Raw genomic sequence first — 19,741 nt, 5'->3', positions numbered from 1 at the left:
GATCAAGTCAAATAACACACATGTTTAAGACCAGATAACTAGCTTCTAAAGAAGAGAATAGCACAGAGCCGTAGTTACAGCAGTAACCATGGCCAGGGCTCACACGGCATCTAACCGTAGTTACAGTAGTAACTATGGCCAGTACTTAGACGGCATAGAGCCGTAGTTACGGTATTGCCTATGGCCAGTACGTGCACGGCTTGGAACCGTAGTTACAGTAGTAACTATGGCCAGTACTTACGGCTTAACCCCGTAGTTACAGTATTAACTATGGCCAGTACTTACACGGCATAGAGCCGTAGTTACGGTATAGCCTATGGCCAGTACGTGCACGGCTTGGAACCGTAGTTACAGTAGTAATTATGGCCAGTACTTACGGCTTAGGACCTTAGTTACAATAGTAACTGTGGCCGGTGCCTAAAAGTGTCAGCCAACGGCTGCCCACTAGACAATATAATATTGGGAGGATGAAATCCTCCTTAATGGCCATATATGCAGAGCACACGGCACACACAGTGAAGATTGTCCTCTGCATATCGTCCTAGTGCTAGGAGTCTAGTACTAGGAGCAGTAAATACAACGATATAGCGCTACTGCAACCATACCATGCGTTTACCGGGAGCGAGAGTACTGCCCTCACCGGCTGAGTTAAATAATTAAGCTTAACCGTACATGCAAGGTGTTAGCCAAGCGGCTGCTGCTAACAATCAGCAACCAAGTCAGAACACAATGTTAAGACCAGATAATTAAGCTTCTAAGAAAGAGAACAGCCCACATAGAACCGTGCCTGGTTACAGTAGTAACCGCACATGCCGAGCACACAGCACCCGCCATGAAGATGTACTCTGCATATCATCCTAGTGCTAGGAGTCTAGTACTAGGAGCAGTAATACAACGATCTAGCGCTACTGCAATCAAACCCTATGTTACAGGGAGCGGGAGCACTGCCCTGAGTTAATAGTTAAGCTCAACAGCAAGGTGTTAGCCAAGCAGCTGCTGCTAACAATCAAGCGACCAAGTCAGAACACAAATGTTAAGACCAGATAATAGCTTCTAAGAAATAGAAAGTACTTACCTTACGTTCTGCATCTAAACGAAAAACGGGTTTAAAGTATGACCCTCTGGGCTTCCATACTAAATTGAATGAGGGAGGCAGCCAAAGCTGGGACTCAAATGCTAATGATAGCTCGGGCACAACGCCACAAGCAGAACTTTCAAAAGAGCATAAGGGCAACTTTATGGGAGAGGAAGCGGGAACACTGTCGTCACCAGAAAGTCTAAGCCACAAACAATAAGAAGGTAATCAGGACAACTTGGCTGGGAGCGGGTGCGGAAACACAGCCATCACCAGCAACAAGCTGACACAAACCTGTCTGTAGAGGCTCTGCACAGCCGGCCGCAGCTCCTGGAGGACGCGTTTAACGACCCGTAGCTCCGACTGTCAGTCGCGAAGCTGCACGCGGCCAGCTGTTTGCAGAGAAATCCCTCAGATCAAACGTTCAAACCTGAACGCTGTAGGCTACAAAACGTAGCCACGGTACCCTCGCGCAGCGAGAAGATGAAAAGGAACAGATCCTCTGACAATACCGGCTGATATAGCCGGTGTCACGTGGGTCACAGGTGACTTTGTTGTTATTGGTACTCGAGCTGCGCATGCGCGCGATGGACATATCCAGTGCTAAAGCACCGCCTCTGGCGGACAGTAGGGACGAAATAGAACTGAGCTTGTGTGCATACATTTACACTTGTATAAAATATCCACGTATCTGTGAACCAAATTTGAGGTCACAGAAGAAAAAAAAAAGTTTTGTAGCTTGTAGAAAAAAAATGAACTTAGAATGATTCTATGTTTTTAAAATATATTTTCCATTACAACTGCAACTTGGTTATAACAACCTCTCAAATCAGTCATTACAACTTGACGAAGGTGGCAGTATAAATCGACGAAACTGCGGCCTTGACTTTTGCTACACTTCTTGCGAAGAATGTGTCGCAAAAGTAATTTTCACCTGTAGATGTGGGGGGAGGGAGGGGGGTTGGAGCAAAGGGGCGGAGCTATCAGAACGACGAGGCTTGGGTCAGTCACACAGTCACAGCCATAGTCAGGTCGAACCAGATGACTGCGGGGCTAACGGTCCGTGTCTTCATGCTTATAGCTGACTATTGTGACTCGCTCTGCGGTTAAAACAGACGGTGCGTGAATGCGGTTTTGCGGTGGGTGAAATTTCGAGTACTTATTTATGTGTTTATGATTTTAATCAGCTACGTAGCCAGTGGTCTACATCTGTGCTAACGATGCTAATCGTAGCCTCCAAGTTAAAATCATAGACTGTATATATAATAAGGTGACCAGACGTCCCCGTTTTCCGGGGACAGTCCCCGTTTGTATTGGCCTGTCCCCGGTTGAAACTGTCCCCGGAAATGTCCCCGTTTTTTAATATACGTTAAAAACACAAAGCAAGGTGAAATAAAACGTGTCATGTCAGGAAACACTGGGTAAACAGACTGTGGTCAAGCAAGCCCCCACTTCGGAAAACACAGTCAAGCCAGCCCGCACGTTGTATTGCGGTGCACGAATATCCTATGCATTACGGTAGAGGCCTGTAAAAACTGCCTTCAAAATAAAAGCGTTTACTCGGTCAATAACAGATATACCTAAAAAACACACCAAACATATTCATATATACTGGAGCTTAAATTAAGAAATATGTACTATATAATGTGATCAATAATAATTTAAAACAAACTACGTATAACTACCACATTATAACTGAGTGAATGTAAAATGTAAGTATACAGTTATGAAGACATATCTGACATTTCCACTGGGTGACATTAAAATGTTCAACTCCGAGTCCCTCCCGGATGACTGAACTTCTCACCTTATCCCTAAGGGAGACACCAGCCACCCTGCGGAGAAAACCCATCTCGGCCGCTTGTATCCGCGATCTCGTTCTTTCGGTCATGACCCATCCTTCATGACCATAGGTGAGGGTAGGAACGAAAATGGCCCGGGAGACAGAGAGCTTTGCCTTCTGGCTCAGCTCCTTTTTCGTCACAACGGTGCAGTAAAGCGACTGCAGTACTGCTCTCGCTGCTCCGATTCTCCGGCCCATCTCACGCTCCATTGTTCCCTCACTCGAGAACAAGACCCCGAGATACTTGAACTCCTTCACTTGGGGTAAGGACTCATTCCCTACTTGGAGTGGACAGTCCATCGGTTTCCTGCTGAGAACCATGGCCTCAGATTTGGAGGTGCTGATCCTCATCCCAGCCGCTTCACACTTGGTTGCGAACAGATCCAGTGAGTGTCGGGTGCGCTGGCAGTGAAAGCAGAGGGTCTCGAAGAAAGGAGCCAGTTGAGGTGGTTCGGGCACCTAGTTAGGATCAGAGATGGGGTCGTTACTAAAAAAAAGTAATATATTACATATTACATATTACTTTAAAAAAAAGTAATATATTACACTACTTCGTTACTATCTACATAAAGTAATTCGTTACTTTACTCGTTACTTTACTCGTTACTTTACTCGCAGGGCCGGCCCGCCCCTCCCTACAGGCAGATCACGCAGACTGCTAAAGTTTCAAATGTTCTCTTTAGTTCAGTTTCCATTGTCGCATAAGACTGATCCAGATCCTGAATGTTTTCCTATCTGACCATGGCTGTCCTCTGTCTCCTGCTATCTGACCGTGGCTGTCCTCTGTCTCCTGCTAGTGGCTGTCCTCTGTCTCCTGCTATCTGTATATTTTGCGCAGTCTATCTCTGCTCACGCTGTTGCGTCAGCGTGTTCTCCTGCGTGTTGGCCATGTGTTGCACTGGAGCCAGACTTCAGCCGAGCACGTACGAACTGCGCATGCGTGAGTGGCAATAACTCTCCTTACCAGCAGGCAGCGGTAGTGTGTATTCGTCATTCAAAACAAGCAACAACCGGAAAACAGAGAAGAAGAACTACGTGTGTGTGTGTGTGTGTGTGTGTGTGTGTGTGATATAAATAAACAACAGCTATGTGCGTTAGCTTCACCTAGCATGTGTTCTTTGCAGGTGTTTGTTGAGGTTTGATTATGACTGATTTTAGAAAGTAACGAAGTAACGCGTGTCGGGGCAATGTTAGTAACTGTAGTGTGATTACTGGATTATAAAAGTAGCGCGTTACACTACTCCGTTACCGACAAAGTAATATTATTTACAAAGTAACGCGTTACACCCAACTCTGGTTAGGATGGCACCTGGGCATCTCCCGAGGGAGGTGTTCCAGGCACATCCAGCTGGGAAGAGACCAAGGGGTAGACCTAGGATCAGGTGGAGGGATTATATCTCTTCGCTGGCCTGGGAGAACCTTGGTATCCCTCAGTCAGAGCTGGTTGATGTCGCCAGGGAAAGGAACGTTTGGGGTTCTCTGCTGGAACTGCTACCCCCGCGACCCGACCGCGGATAAGCGGGAGAAGATGGATGGATGGATGGACTTTAAAATGTATGCTGTTTAAAATCTCAAATTAGATCTATTGTCCATCTATATTTTGATTATTATTTAATGGAAACTGTCCATAATCAAAGAGTCATTCAAAGTCAATCAAATACTTATTGCACTTCAGGGTGATAGCAGCAGGAGACCCCATCTAGTCAATCAGAGAACATCAGGACAATCTGATGTAGAATTTCAAAATAAAATACTTTTGAAATATTTTTTATATAATAATAATAATTCCTTACATTTATTATAGCGCTTTTTCAATGACTCAAAGCACTTTTACATATACACACATTACACATATATCATACATGCAATGGTCAGAAACTGTGGACAATACCCACAGGAGCAAGTTCAGGTGAAGTGTCTTGCCCAAGGACACACCGGCTTTACAGACGCAGCAGCGGGTTTCACCCCTTGATCTGATGATCATTGCAGCGGGTTTCACCCCTTGATCTGATGATCATTGCACTGCCACACCGTCCATCTTCACGCCTCGAAGTCATCGATGCGCTTTTACAAGTATACATTGGTATTATACATGTACTGTGGACAATACCCACAGGAGCAAATCCGGGTGAAGTGTCTTGCCCAAGGACACAACGGCCTGACGCAGTGGCGGAAGGAGCGGGTTTCGAACTGGAGTTCCCCAGCACTCCCCCTTGATCTGATGATCGGATGCACAGACCACTGCGCCACCTGTCCACAATATGAGCTCTCGTCCTTCTGTTTTTACTAATGCTGTCAAAATTATCGCGTTAACGGCGGTAATTCATTTTTTGAACTAATTTTGAACCCATACGTGCCACCAGTGGCAGCGCCAGGGTATGGCTGGGGTAGGCTACACCCATACCAAGAAATGGCTTAGCCCCACCATGAAAAATTATGTTAAAGTAAGCAAAATAAAGTCTGCCAACTCACGCAGAGTAAATTGCACAGACAGCAGTTAGTAAGATTGATTTCAGTAGCCACGGTTTTGAATTTTTTTGTCATGTAGTGATTGTCTTCTCAATAGAACATCTTTGATAACGGCGTGGTGTTGTTGCAGGAAGTCCCGACGGAGAATACTTTTGCTGTAGTACAGGGGTGCACATAACTGATATGCAGGTTATGTGGTAATCTGAAGTGCGTACCGTCACTTGTGTCACAAAGCGCATTTGCGTACCGATGTACTTGTGAAGCTTTTCCAGAAGGTGGTTAGATCACCGGACGACAGAGTCGGTCTCCGTGTGCACCGACAGGGCTGCTGTTAACGTCGGTCTGTACAACGGACCTGTGCCAAAACTACGCCAACCGGCTGCGGAGGGAGACTCCCCCCCTTCACTGGAGAACTGCTCTAAAACAGCTGATCACAACGTTCACACTCTGTGGTCACGAAGTACTCCACTAACTTAATTCATTTTAAGCTGTGATTAATCTCATTAAAAATTGTAATCGTTTGACAGCCCTAGTTTTTACACAAGAATAAATAAAAAACTGTCAAATTATCAAAGACTTATTTCACTCCAGGGTGATAGCAGGACACCCCATCTAGTCACTCAGAACGAATCTGGACAATCTGATGTAGAGTTTCAAAATAAAAGACCTTTGAAGTCTCATATATGAGCTATCATCCCTCTGTTTATACAAGAATAAATAAAAAAACTGTCAAATTATCAAAGACTTATTTCTCTTCAGGGTGATAGCAGGACACCACATCTAATCACTCAGAAAGAATCTGGACAATCTGATGTACAGTTTCAAAATAAAAGACCTTTGAAGTATCATATATGAGCCATATATGAGATATATATCATATATATATATCGTCCTTCTGTATCCAACAGTTCAAATGTTCGAATTACATTGAACCAGAATTGTCCCCCTTTTTTCTTTAACAGTGAAGAAAATTGGATATGTTAAAGATATATTGACCGCAAAACTCAAAATGTCCCAGTTTTAATTTTGAAAATCTGGTCACCTTAATATATAAAGGTTAAAACGAAATAGACAAGTGTTAAGCGTTAAGTGGGATAATACTGTAGAACAAACGGCTTCTGTTTGAGGTTGATAAAATAAGGTCATCCTTGTGACTTAGAGAGATATTTTATTACGTAGGTAGGAACTGTATGCATCGCTAAGGTTAATTTAAATCCGCTATGCTCGAGTATGTAGACAAGCTAATGTCGAAGTAGTGTATGTGAAATCAACCTCACAATAAGATGTGTGTATATTACAATTATTAATGTCATATTTCAAGATGATTACTTAGATATTACAATATGGTTGGTTGAGCTGGAGTTCATTATTGAACTTACACGTTAACATCACAGTCATCTGAAGAACGAACCCAAACCTTGTTGTTTTTATTAATTGCATTACCAAATGGGTATCAAATAAACAGTAAGCATTGGTAACACAACTTCCAAAGTTACAGTAAAATAAAAAGGACCCTGACTCGGACAATACACAATCCAACATGTTCAACAGAAGAGAATAAGTTATATTGTTTGTACACATGGTACTTTACATATACATCTGTTTGTTTAAAGCAGGGGTCGGCGAGCCGCATGCGGCCCTTTAAGCCCTCTGCGCTGTCTTCCTTGAGCTTAGACAAAAATAAGAAGGAAATCAAATAAAAGTATTTGTAGGACCATTTATATTTTGTTGCATGGTTGAAAATATTTCGTATCTTGTATTTTGAGGTGATACTGTGACACATAAATAAAAAACAAAACGGTTTTAATCAGGTCAACTAAAATATGCGTCACATCCTGCTACGGTCCCGCGGCAGCGCCTTTTCTTGCATGCGAATAACCTGACCCCCGGCTCGATGAGCGAACTATGGATACATCAAAGAAAAGTACCGGAGGAACACAGGATTTAATTATGCGTGGACAGAGTTATATGCTTTCACAGCAAACGATGCTGGTTTACCGGTATGTTTGATATGTAGAGAGAAGTTGTCAAAGGTGCTGCAGCCTTTACGTATCGAGGAACAACATGGGAGAGGAAGACAGCTGACGATCTTCAGTCATAATTCAATGGGTTATGCAATTTATTTCAGAAAACACTTGTTATATTCCATGGAATGCTCTTAACGTCCCGATAGCAATGAATATATTAAATGCGTTGACAATAAATACATACAATCTGTAGAAGCCCGACCAATCATTTTAGCCGGCCGGCTAAAGTAACTGGATGGCCTACCTGCCTGTCAGCCTTCCACCTGTAAACAAACTTATCTGGTGCCCTCATTGGTCATGTGCGCGTACGTGTGTGTTGGAGGAGGAGCTCTGTAAGGAAGTCTGAAGGAAGAAGAAGATTTTTTCCGGTTGTGTATTTTCAAATTCTTGCGCACTCGAGCTGGTTTCTCCATTCTTACCTACCCTACCTTTAACTCCTTTTAGGGTGCAGCTATATGTTTTATTTATTTCAAAGTGGGCCCATTTAAATTATATTTGTTTTCCTTCAAATGTGCAGAGGACTCCCCAAGTGCTGTGTTTAATTTATTTTAAAGTAGGCCTGTGTATTATTTTTAATTCTCCGTATGAGTTCTTTGTTTCTTATTAGATGTTAACAGTTTTATATAATTATAATATATATATATATATATATTAGGGCTGTCAGTCGATTAAAATATTTAATCGTGATTAATCGCGTGATTGTCCATAGTTAATCGCGATTAATCGCAAATTAATCGCACATTTTTTATCTGTTCTAAATGTACCTTAGAGGAATATTTTTCAAGTTTTTAATACTCTTATCATCATATGAGTGGACAAATATGCTTTATGCTAATGTTTATTATCATTTGAACAATGACAAATATTCTCATGAATATTAAACACAACAACCTCTGAACATTACAAATATTCGCCTCAATTCAACCTGGAACCTCTCTCATACAATACAAATGGTGTGTGTGTGTGTGTGTGTGTGTGTGTGTGTGTGTGTGTGTGTGTGTGTGTGTGTGTGTGTGTGTGTGTGTGTGTGTGTGTGTGTGTGTGTGTGTGTGTGTGTGTGTGTGTGTGTGTGTGTGTGTGTGTGTGTGTGTGTGTGTGTGTGTGTGTGTGTTGGATCGTTGGAGCTATGTGCAACTCAAGGCATATGCTCGAACGGGAGCTGCCTGGACGCTGCAATCATGTTGCTGCAATCATGAGTGTGCTGACTTTTCGTACAATGTCCCGCTGTCTGGCTTCCTGCATAAAGTCAAGTGCTCGGCACAGTTGTGTGGATCGAGCGCTCCTCTGTTTTCATTGAAACAGCTCCTTATATCCGTTAGCGCAGCTAGCTAGCACCCGATGCTAACAACAACAATGCACGTAAGGTCTCTCTCTCGCTCGCTCGGGCCACACATACACACACCCTCCCGGTCCTCCCGATGGCCAGTCGGTGCCTGCCGGTGAGCGTTGAAGTGTGGTCTGCCACAAGCAGGCGGTAGGAGCGGGGCTGTCAGCAGCATCAGTTTGTAGATGGTATTTTAAACTCGATGCGCTCTGAAACTACGGGGCGGTCGAGGAAAAAAAATACACATGCGTTAATCGCGTTAAAATAATTAGTGGCGTTCATTTTTTTTTAAGTTAACGCGTTATTAACGCGTTAACTTGACAGCCCTAATATATATACATATATACAGTGGGGCAAAAAAGTATTTAGTCAGCCACCAATTGTGCAAGTTCTCCCACTTAAAAAGATGAGAGAGGCCTGTAATTTTCATCCTAGCTACACTTCAACTATGAGAGACAGAATGGGGGGAAATAATCCAGGAAATCACATTGTAGGATTATTAATGAATTCATTGGTAAATTCCTCGGTAAAATAAGTATTTGGTCACCTACAAACAAACAAGATTTCTGGCTCTCACAGACCTGTAACTTCTTCTGTAAGAGCCTCCTCTGTCCTCCACTTGTTAACTGTATTAATGGCACCCGTTTGAACTCGTTATCAGTATAAAAGACACCTGTCCACAACCTTAAACAGTCACACTCGAAACTCCACTATGGCCAAGACCAAAGAGCTGTCAAAGGACACCAGAAACACAATTGTAGACCTGCACCAGGCTGGGAAGACTGAATCTGAAATAGGTAAGCAGCTTGGTGTGAATAAATCAACTGTGGGAGCAATTATTAGAAAATGGAAGACATACAAGACCACTGATAATCTCCCTCGATCTGGGGCTCCACGCAAGATCTCACCCCGTGGGGTCAAAATGATCACAAGAACGGTGAGCAAAAATCCCAGAACCACACGGGGGGCCTAGTCAATGACCTGCAGAGAGCTGGGACCAAAGTAACAAAGGCTACCATCAGTAACACACTACGCCGCCAGGGACTCAAATCCTGCAGTGCCAGACGTGTCCCAATGCTTAAGCCAGTACATGTCCAGGCCCGTCTGAAATTTGCTAGAGAGCATTTAGATGATCCAGAAGTGGATTGGGAGAATGTCATATCAGATGAAACCAAAATAGAACTTTTTGGTAAAAACTCAACTAGACGCGTTTGGAGGAGAGCGAATGCTGAGTTGCATCCAAAGAACACCTACTGTGAAACATGGGGTGGAAACATCATGCTTTGGGGCTGTTTTTCTGCAAAGAGACCAGGACGACTGATCTGGGTAAAGGAAAGAATGAATGGGGCCATGTATCGTGACATTTTGAGTGACAACCTCCTTCCATCAGCAAGGGCATTGAAGATGAAACGTGGCTGGGTCTTTCAGCATGACAATGATCCCAAACACACCACCCGGGCAACGAAGCAGTGGCTTCGTAAGAAGCATTTCAAGGTCCTGGAGTGGCCTAGCCAGTCTCCAGATCTCAACCCCATAGAAAATCTTTGGAGGGAGTTGAAAGTCTGTGTTGCCCAGCGACAGCCCCAAAACATCACTGCTCTAGAGGAGATCTGCATGGAGGAATGGGCCAAAATACCAGCAACAGTGTGTGAAAACCTTGTGACGACTTACAGAAAACGTTTGACCTCTGTCATTGCCAACAAAGGGTATATCACAAAGTATTGACATGAACTTTTGTTATTGATCAAATACTTATTTTCCACCATCATTTGCAAATAAATTCTTTAAAAATCAGACAATGTGATTTTCTGGATTTTCTTTTCTCATTCTGTCTCTCATAGTTGAGGTGTACCTAGGATGAACATTACTGTACAGGCCTCTCATCTTTTTAAGTGGCAGAACTTGCACAATTGGTGGCTGACTAAATACTTTTTTGCCCCACTGTATATATATATTCTCTTTTGGCTCCTTCCTGTCTTTCTACTGGGTCTTCCTTGGCTTTGTACTGGCTATCTTCAAGCTCTATTCAGGTTTTTGGAGTTTTTTTCTATCTCTAACCCTGATAATTTTCAGAACCTGAAGGCTCTATACGGACTATCTTCTGGTTCACCTCTGGATCCATCCACTATCTCTTGTCTCTCTCCAGTGAATTACACTTGTGTTACTGGAGCAGGTAAAGCATACAACAGAAACTTTCAGCATCATCGGAGCACAAAGTGGAAGCTTGGATTAAATACAGCGGACTTCTAAACAATGAACACCCGCAATTTAGAATAAATTAAGTTGGGTTTTATGCGTTCTAATATTGCAATGCAAACCCATGATGTAATGACAGTAATTAAGAATAATTTAGTCATTAAATGCTAATTTCAGTAGATTTAATCAAACAAAACATAAACATATTGGACATGGCCTCAAGACTGTAACCCAGGGTTTCCCACACATAGACTATACTTGGGCGGGCCGCCCAAGTATATTTCGCGACGCTTTTTTTTTTTTTTGGTATCCGTCCGCGAGCGACGCCATCTGCGATTAACTAATGGACAATGATCCCTCGTTCTACGCCTCCTGTGCCTGTTCGCTCTGCGATTGATTAACTAGGGGACAATAATCCCCCCCTGTTCGCTCTGCGATCGATTAACTAGTGGATGATCCCGCGTTCCACACCTGCTGTTCGCGCTGCCATCGTGTGGAGGGAAATGAGAAACGGAGAAGACTGCGTTAACTCAGAAGACGTGGACACTAAGGTAAAGCAACTAATGTTCTCCTTATTGTGTTGTTGTTTTCTGACTTAGGTAGGAGCTTCGAATTATTTGGAAGAAAGTGGCAACTAAGGGTGTATTTAACGTAGCCAGGCCAACTTTGCTGCGTGCAAGTTACGTGTGCTAAATTAAATATAAAAAAATATATAATTCGTTTTCTCTTCAGGCTATGCCAGTTAGAAGGACACATATAAGCTTTAGCTAAGGTTAGACTGTTAATTTTCCTCTGCATTTACTCCTCAGATATGAGTATTAAAAAATATTTTAAGAGAATACGGCGTGAGGATGAGGAGGAGAGATGAGAAGAGGAGGAGAGACCACAGGTAACTTAGCCAATGTTAGCATTTGGCTTGCAATGGCAATAATAAATGCATAAGTCTCAATAATTACATCTGTCGGTTCATTTGACCTGAAATTATACAAGTGCAGTCAACAGTGAGTTGCAATGCAGAGACCAAACTAGATTCAAGCTTGTTTTCAATTCTAGCAGGTGGTCAGTGAAGCTGCTGGCACAACTAGTCAGAGTACTGAGGGAGAGGCAGCAGGTCCCAGTGTGGTAGAAGCAGCAGCAGGTCCCAGTGTGGTAGAAGCAGGTGCAGGTGAACAAGCAGCACAGTTCCAAGCATCCCATTCACAGAGACAGACAGAGTATTAATAGAACTACCAATGCATTATTTTCAGATTGCAAGCATCGCAACTCAGGATGGAACCCTGACTGGCTCAAAATGCCACAGTTCAAGAATTGGCTCTACCTCACCCAGCATGGTATGAATGGCATTTGCAAGGTCATATTTGTAATAAAACTTAGTTTTTGTTAGAATTAGCACGTTTTTCTTTTTAAAAGGAATGTTTTGCCGAATGTGCAGGCAACACAAGCCTCCAGTAAAGAAAGGCTTTCTTTACGGGCTTTCATAGAAGTTGGGATTCTTGTTTTCCGCAAGGATTATATTGAGCGCTACATCTCCTCAGAGCCTCATCAATATAGTGTGAAGCATCAGGTCTCACTTGCATCAGGTATATCATTTTTTTATGTATTAGCTAATTTCTGCAATCTATCAACCATGTTTGGCTCATATAATGAATTATGTCTTTGCCCTTGGTCTAGGCTACTCAGTGATGCAGGCTTTTGAGACCACAGTTATTATGGAGCATGAGGCCGTCATAGGTGGATTCAAATGCCTTTACTGGCTAGTAAAGGACGAGATGGCTCACCACCAACTACCCTAAGCTGTTAAGTTTAGCTCAGCTTTTGGGTTGTGATTACTTTGAAAAGCTGAAGGTAAACCTATAGTACAAGTTGATGCTTGTGAAACTAAGAACTGTAACCAGCTAAATGTTAAATGATCTCCTTTTTTTTCTCAGGTGGATCAAAGAAACAATTATCAATCACACAGAATAGTGGATGAAATGCTGGAGATCCTTGCACAGATAGTAGAGTTGCCTAGTTTGCAAGAGATAAGGTCATCTCAGGCAATCAGCCTAGAGGTTGATGAAACAACAGATGTATCTGTAAGCCGCCAGCTGGATTTACATGTTAGGTGGGGTATTTTTTTAAAGGAATGATGCGCATTTAAATAAAGATGTAGGCCTAGTTAAACTTAATACTTATTAATATATGTGAAAACCTATTAATTTTATTTTAGACACCTGGATAAAGAGGGTTGTGTTTTCAGCCACTTCCTTGACCTGGTAACTCTGGAAGATGGGAAAGCTGACAGCGTGGTTGCTGCCATCAAGAGTGTACTACAGAAGAAGGAGCTACCGGTAGACAAGCTCTATGGACTCGGGACAGACGGTGCAGCGGTGATGACGGGTATGGAGTTTATTGTTAAATCTAATGGATTGTGTGAAATTTGTATTGTCAGCTGTTATTAAAGGAAACAAAATGACGCCCTCAACACTACATTTAATTCTTAAACCTAGGCCGTCTGAATGGAGTGGCAAAGCAGCTCACAGACAGTTTTCCAAAGCTGGTTTCTGTAGCGTGTGCTGCTCACAGACTAGCACTGGCATGCAAAGATGCCTCCAATGCTGTCAGATATATGGCACACTTCAGGAACCACCTGCAGGAACTGCACCTATTTTTCAGAAATAGTGCAAATAGGTCAGCCACACGGAGATCTGCCGCTACCACTCTTGGTCTGAACGACTTGAAAGTTAAGGTGTGTTTTCACCAATTTTCATAATACTATTGTGGTGTCATATTATTTATTTACTTACCAGTGTTTCTACTTGTTAGGAGGTGAAAGATACAAGGTGGCTATCGCAGGACCAAGCCGTTCAAAACCTCCAGAGGAACCTTCCAGCTGTGATGGCTGCTCTGGCAGAAGAAGCGAGCACAAGGATGTGCCCAGTGGCCAAAGGTCTATACACCTTCTGTGCCACATACCGCTTTGTGGCTGCCCTCTACCTTCAGGCAGATGTGCTGCCCCACATAGCAATGCTGTCCAAGGTGTTTCAGAGAGCTGATGTGAACTTTCTCCACATAAAGGAGCAGGTAGATTATAAAGAAATGCATTTGATGCTCCCAGTTATTTGCATTATCCATCCTATTATATTGTTGTATTTTTCCACATTTAGGTGCCAGTCACACTTGTTACTCTGGGGAGAATTCTGGAGGCAGGCGAGACCCCACTCCCCGGAACGTTCCTTGCTCGCCTACACCAAGACCTGGACAACCCAGGTGAACTTGGGGCCTTTAGCATTGCCGGAGAGGAGGAGCGGATCAGGAGGGGACACGGAATTCTGGAGCACCCCCGGGAAGAGATGTGGGCCAGATTTGTCAGAGATGTAAATACATCCCTTCTTACTTTTAATTTCAATATTTTTTTTCCTTGAACTGAACAATTTATAATATATCATTCCAGGTCCTCAAACCTTACATCTGCAGCCTGGAGAGCAACATTGAGAGGAGGTTCCAGCATATTGAATTGCTGGGGGCCTTCTGGGTCCAAAGGCAGTTAACTCAAATTATGTAACCAACGTTTCAATGTTGCAGACCCTTACCAACAAATTCATCCCAGGGCAGGATGCCACAGTTATTCAAGAGTGGACCTCGTACAAGCAGCATGTTCTCGTAGGGGCATTTAAGGTTGGTAAATTACCTGAATTAATATGAACTCTCATCTGTCTTGACGGTTAGAATTGCTTGTTTTTGACATCTGTAAATGTTTCAATTATACTGTATGCTCATTTGCCCTGCCTTGGCTAATCTCTGAAGGACAAGACACACGCTGAGATCATGCAGCTCCTGGCCAGTGAGAAGGACGAATGGGCAGAAATATACCCAAACCTCTGCCTTCTATCTTCAGCGGGGCTGGTCATCCCCGTCTCCAGTGTAAACTGCGAGAGGGATTTCTCAACGATGAACACGGTAAGTGTTTTGCATGTCATTTCTGTATAGTTCATTTAAAACAAACTGTCTGTTTTACAGGTGAAAACTGACCTGAGAAACCAACTGAAAGGGGAGCACCTGGCTCAAAAGTTTTTTTGTTACTTTTTGCCTCACACACTCACAAGTTAATTACACATGATAGACATTGCTCCTAAAGGTACAGTTTTTATTTTGTTTTATATTTATCATTGTATTTATTTTATATTTTGACATCAGGAGATTTTATACAGTTCTGTAAATAAGAATGTGTTCTTAATTGATTTTCCAGGATAAATAAAGGTTCTACTACTACTACTACTGTATTGCCTTTTATTGATTGTGATTGAAACACTTTATTACTTATTTGAATATTTTCAAGACATTCTTTTTAGTTGTACAGCTTATTTAACCTTTTTGTTTGACATCAGCCATTATAAATAATATGGCCATCTGAGTGTGTGTGTTACTGTTTGTGGTTTGTTTTTAACTGTGTAATACAGTTAATGACTCCAAATGTTAGAGTTCCTTATTTTCATACCAAAAGTTGCACTACTGTTAAAAAAAATTATGCATTTGGGACTTTCTTTTGCTTTTCCTTGTTGTACCAAACCCGTACCGAACCCGTACCGAACCGTGACCCCCAAACCGAAGTACGAACCGAACCGTGACTTCTGTGAACCGTTACACAAGTCTTTTTTTCAACGATATTCAACCGGATGAAGGATTTTAGTCACGGACTTCTGGATCTTAAGTTATCAGAGCAACAAGCTGAGCTAGCTCGGTTAGCAGCGCCGAACTGCGCTGGAGAAACACATGAAACTACTTTATTCAGTATTTTTACCTTTAATCACCGGGTCCGTTTGCTTTGGAGATTTGATTGTGATTGGTGGTCTGCTGTGCATGCAGAGCCTGCATGTCACTCACTCAAGTACCCCTGACATGAGAGCTGCGCAAGTTTTCCTTTTGTATCAAGCAGCAAAATAATTGTAATAGGACGTGTTTGAGTTAATTTGCCTCTAATATCGCACTTCCTAAAAAATAAATAAAATAAAAATCGTCCTGCATGCGCATAATGGGATTATCCTCACGACACATCGTGCAGCCCTACTTCCCTTACAGTTACAGAAGCAAAAACAATCAGATAACAGGTACATTTATGTAAAACAGGGATCATTAACAGGATAGCAATGATACAAACATTTAGAAATAAAGAACAATACATCAAATCATCCTATATCTCTATATGGAAACTTGGAGCACTCAATCCAAAATAAAATGGTTAATCAGTCAGTTTTTTAACGTATAAATCAGAAAATCAGTATGACAAAAACATTAAACATATTGTTCACTTAAAGGTGGGGTAGGTAATTTTGGAGAAACCAGCTCGAGTGAGCTAGAATGTGAAAATACACAGCCGTAAAAAATCTGCCACTTCCTTACAGAGCCCCTCCTCCAACACACACAAACGTGGACATGACCAATGAGGGCACGAGATAAGTTTGTGCACAGATGAAAGGCTGACAGGCAGGTAGGCCATCCAGTTAGCCGGGCCGGTTCAGATGATTGGTCGTGCTTTTTGCAGTCGTGATGTTAAGAGCATTCCATGGAATATAACAAAAAGTGTATCTCGAGCCGGTTTCTCAAACGTACCTACGTTTCAGAAACCAGCTCGAGTGCACTAACATGTGAAAGTACACAGCCGAAAATAATCCGCCCCTTCCTTCAGACTTCCTTACAGAGCACCTCCTCCAACACACATGAACGCGCACATGACGTCAGCAGACTGGTGAAAGTGGCCGCCTGTTGCTGGCGAGTCATTGAAGTACTGCTGCAATGCACGCCCAATGAGGGCACGAGATACATCTGTGCATGCACGAGATGGAAGGCTGACAGACATCGCGGCAATCCAATCCGTTTAGCCGTACTTTTTACAGTATTACGGCTTCCACAGATGACATTTTTTTATGGATTTTTTGTCAAAGCACTTAAGATATTCATTGCTATCGGGATGTTAAGAGCATTCCATGGAATATAACAAAAAGTGTATCTCGAGCCGGTTTCTCAAACTTACCTACCCCACCTTTAAGTATTTTATGAATGTTGTGCGACAATGTTAATCCAGTCAAACTGATTTTTCTCATGTGTGAACTGTCTTAAGACTTATTCATTGTCCTCTCCATCAGCTTCTGTTTCCATGTGTTCAGCTGAGCTGCTGATTGGAGGCTCTGCCTCTCTGTCATCCTCAGTTTGAATGTCATTAAGCTGTGAGGACTGATGACCAACACACTTGTGTCTTTTGAAATAACCATGCCATTTAAATATTTTTGTCACGAACATTGCAGCTGTATATTTCCTCTCCTGTGTGGACTCTCATGTGTGTCTTTAAACCTCCACCCCGTGAAAAAGCTTTCTTACAGACTGAGCATCTGTATGGTTTCTCTCCTGTGTGGATTCTCATGTGTTTTTTTAAACTTTGAGTCAATGCAAAAGATTTGGTACAAACCGAGCATCTGTATGGTTTCTCTCCTGTGTGGATTCTCATGTGTTTCTTTAAACTTTGACTCGCTGCAAAAGATTTGGTACAAAATGAGCAGCTAAAGGGTTTCTCTCCTGTGTGGATTCTCATGTGTTCCTTTAAACCTCCACTGTGTGAAAAAGGTTTCTTACAGACTGAGCATATGTATGGTCTCTCTCCTGTGTGGCTTCTCATGTGTTTTTTTAAACCGTCATTGAATGCAAAAGATTTGGTACAACATGAGCAGCTAAAGGGTTTCTCTCCTGTGTGGATTCTCATGTGTTCCTTTAAACTTCCACTCTGTGAAAAATGTTTCTTACAGACTGAGCATATGTATGGTTTCTCTCCTGTGTGGCTTCTCATGTGTTTTTTTAAACTTTGACTCAATGCAAAATATTTGGTACAAACTGAGCAGCTAAAGGGTTTCTCTCCTGTGTGGATTTTCATGTGTCGCTGAATATTGCTTCTATATGTAAAAGATTTCGTACACACGGAGCAGCCAAATTGTTTCTTTACAGCACTACGGCTTGAATCACTGACAGATTCTTGTCTATTTTTCAGTGATTTTGAGGCTGAAGCAGGTTCTCTGGTCTCCTTCCAATCAGCACTGTGTTCAGTGTCAGGTTCAGAAGAGTGTTCAGTGTCAGGTTCAGAAGAGTCTCCAGTGTCAGGTTCAGAAGAGTCTCCAGTCTTTGGTTGTAAACTGCTCTCTGGATCTGAGTTCCTGGCTGGTTCTGGTCCTCGACAGTCATCTCCATCAGCTTCTGTTTCCATGTGTTCAGTTTTTCTTTGATGAGGCTGTGAGGACTGAGGTTTCTCTTTATCATCTTCACTCTTCACAGGGTCAGGAGTGAAAGTGGACTTGGTGATATCAGCCTCCTTAAGCTCCTGAAGCTGCTCTCCCTCCTGCTCTCCCTCCTGACTGATCCTGAGTTCCTCCTGTTCCTGCTTAATGTGTGAGGGGAGCTCTCGATCCTCCTGGTCCAGACTGGTGCTCCAATCCTGCTGGTCAGGGAGAACTTCTTCTTTAACCACCACCAGCAGCTGGACGTCTGCAGGAAACAGGAAACACACTCAGAAAAAAGAAAAAACTGCTAAGTGTACACTACGCCTATAGAATAAAAATACTCTGATACAAATGAAAATCTTGCATTCAAACCTTATTTAAGTAAAAGTGTGCAGGTGTTAACAGAAAAATGTACAGCACCTTCTTATGTAAAAGTAATGATACTGCAATAACATTTTCACGGGGGCAGGAGCTCCAACAAGCCATGTGGTTGATCATGTTGTTGATGGTGCTACAGATGCGCTGCGAATACAATTAGACTATGTTGCTACTTTGAAAAAGAAGAAAATAAAACATAGATTAGCTCCATGGCATAATGCCGAAACCCGCAAAAATAAAGCAAAAGTTGAGAAAACTTGAAAGGATATGGCAGTTCCACTAAACTTGAAGAATCTCGTTTAATTTGGCATATTACTCTCAATGAATATAAGAAAGCACTGCATAAAGCGAGAGCAGCCTACTACTCTTCATTAATAGATGAGAATAATGCAAGATTTCTTTTCAGCACTGTAGCCAGGCTGACAGAGAGCCACAGCTCGATTGAGCCTTCTATTCCCATAGCACTCAGTAGCAATGATTGTATGTGCTTTTTTAACGATAACATTGTTACTCTTAGAAACAAAATTAATGACCGCTTGCCTTTGACCAGTATAGTGTTATCAACAGCTCCCGGACACCTAAGTTCTAATATTACACTAGATAGTAAACTAGAATGCTTTTCAGCCATAAACCTTAAACAATTAAATGCAATGATTATTACTTCTAAACCATCAACATGTATCTTAGACCCGATTCCAACTAAGCTGTTGAAAGAAGTTTTCCCATTAATTAGCACTTCTTTATTAAATATTATGAATATGTCTTTATTATCAGGCTATGTTCCACAATCATTTAAAGTTGCAGTAATAAAACCTCTTCTTAAAAAGCACAACCTCGTTCCAGAGGTTTTAGCCAATTATAGACCTATTTCTAATCTCCCATTCCTCTCAAAAATTATTGCGAAAGCGGTCGCAAAACAGTTGTGTGATTACTTAAAAAACAATGATTTATATGAAGAGTTTCAGTCTGGCTTTAGAACACATCATAGCAAAGAGACAGCTCTGGTTAAAGTCACAAATGACATTCTAATAGCCTCTGACAAGGGACTTGTCTCTATTCTTGTTTTGCTCGATCTCAGTGCTGCATTTGATACTATCGACCATGATATCCTATTGCAAAGACTAGATCACTTAGTTGGCATCAGTGTTGGGACTAATGCGTTACAAAGTAACTCGTTACTGTAACGCC

At 42.3% G+C, this 19,741-nt stretch overlaps 1 protein-coding gene across 1 annotated transcript; it reads right to left on the bottom strand.

Moving 5' to 3' along the window:
- Positions 1-15,980: 15,980 nt before the first annotated feature.
- LOC117452253 (zinc finger protein 79-like) lies at positions 15,981-18,430 on the bottom strand. The gene has a single exon (XM_034090762.2). The coding sequence runs from the start codon at positions 18,160-18,162 to the stop codon at positions 17,188-17,190; it is 975 nt and encodes a 324-aa protein (XP_033946653.2). The 5' UTR covers positions 18,163-18,430; the 3' UTR covers positions 15,981-17,187.
- Positions 18,431-19,741: the final 1,311 nt, after the last annotated feature.

This window comes from Pseudochaenichthys georgianus, chromosome 9 (genome assembly GCF_902827115.2).
Source record: "Pseudochaenichthys georgianus chromosome 9, fPseGeo1.2, whole genome shotgun sequence".
Classification (NCBI taxonomy): Eukaryota; Metazoa; Chordata; class Actinopteri; order Perciformes; family Channichthyidae; genus Pseudochaenichthys; species Pseudochaenichthys georgianus.
This window is presented reverse-complemented; position numbering and strand designations above follow the sequence as displayed.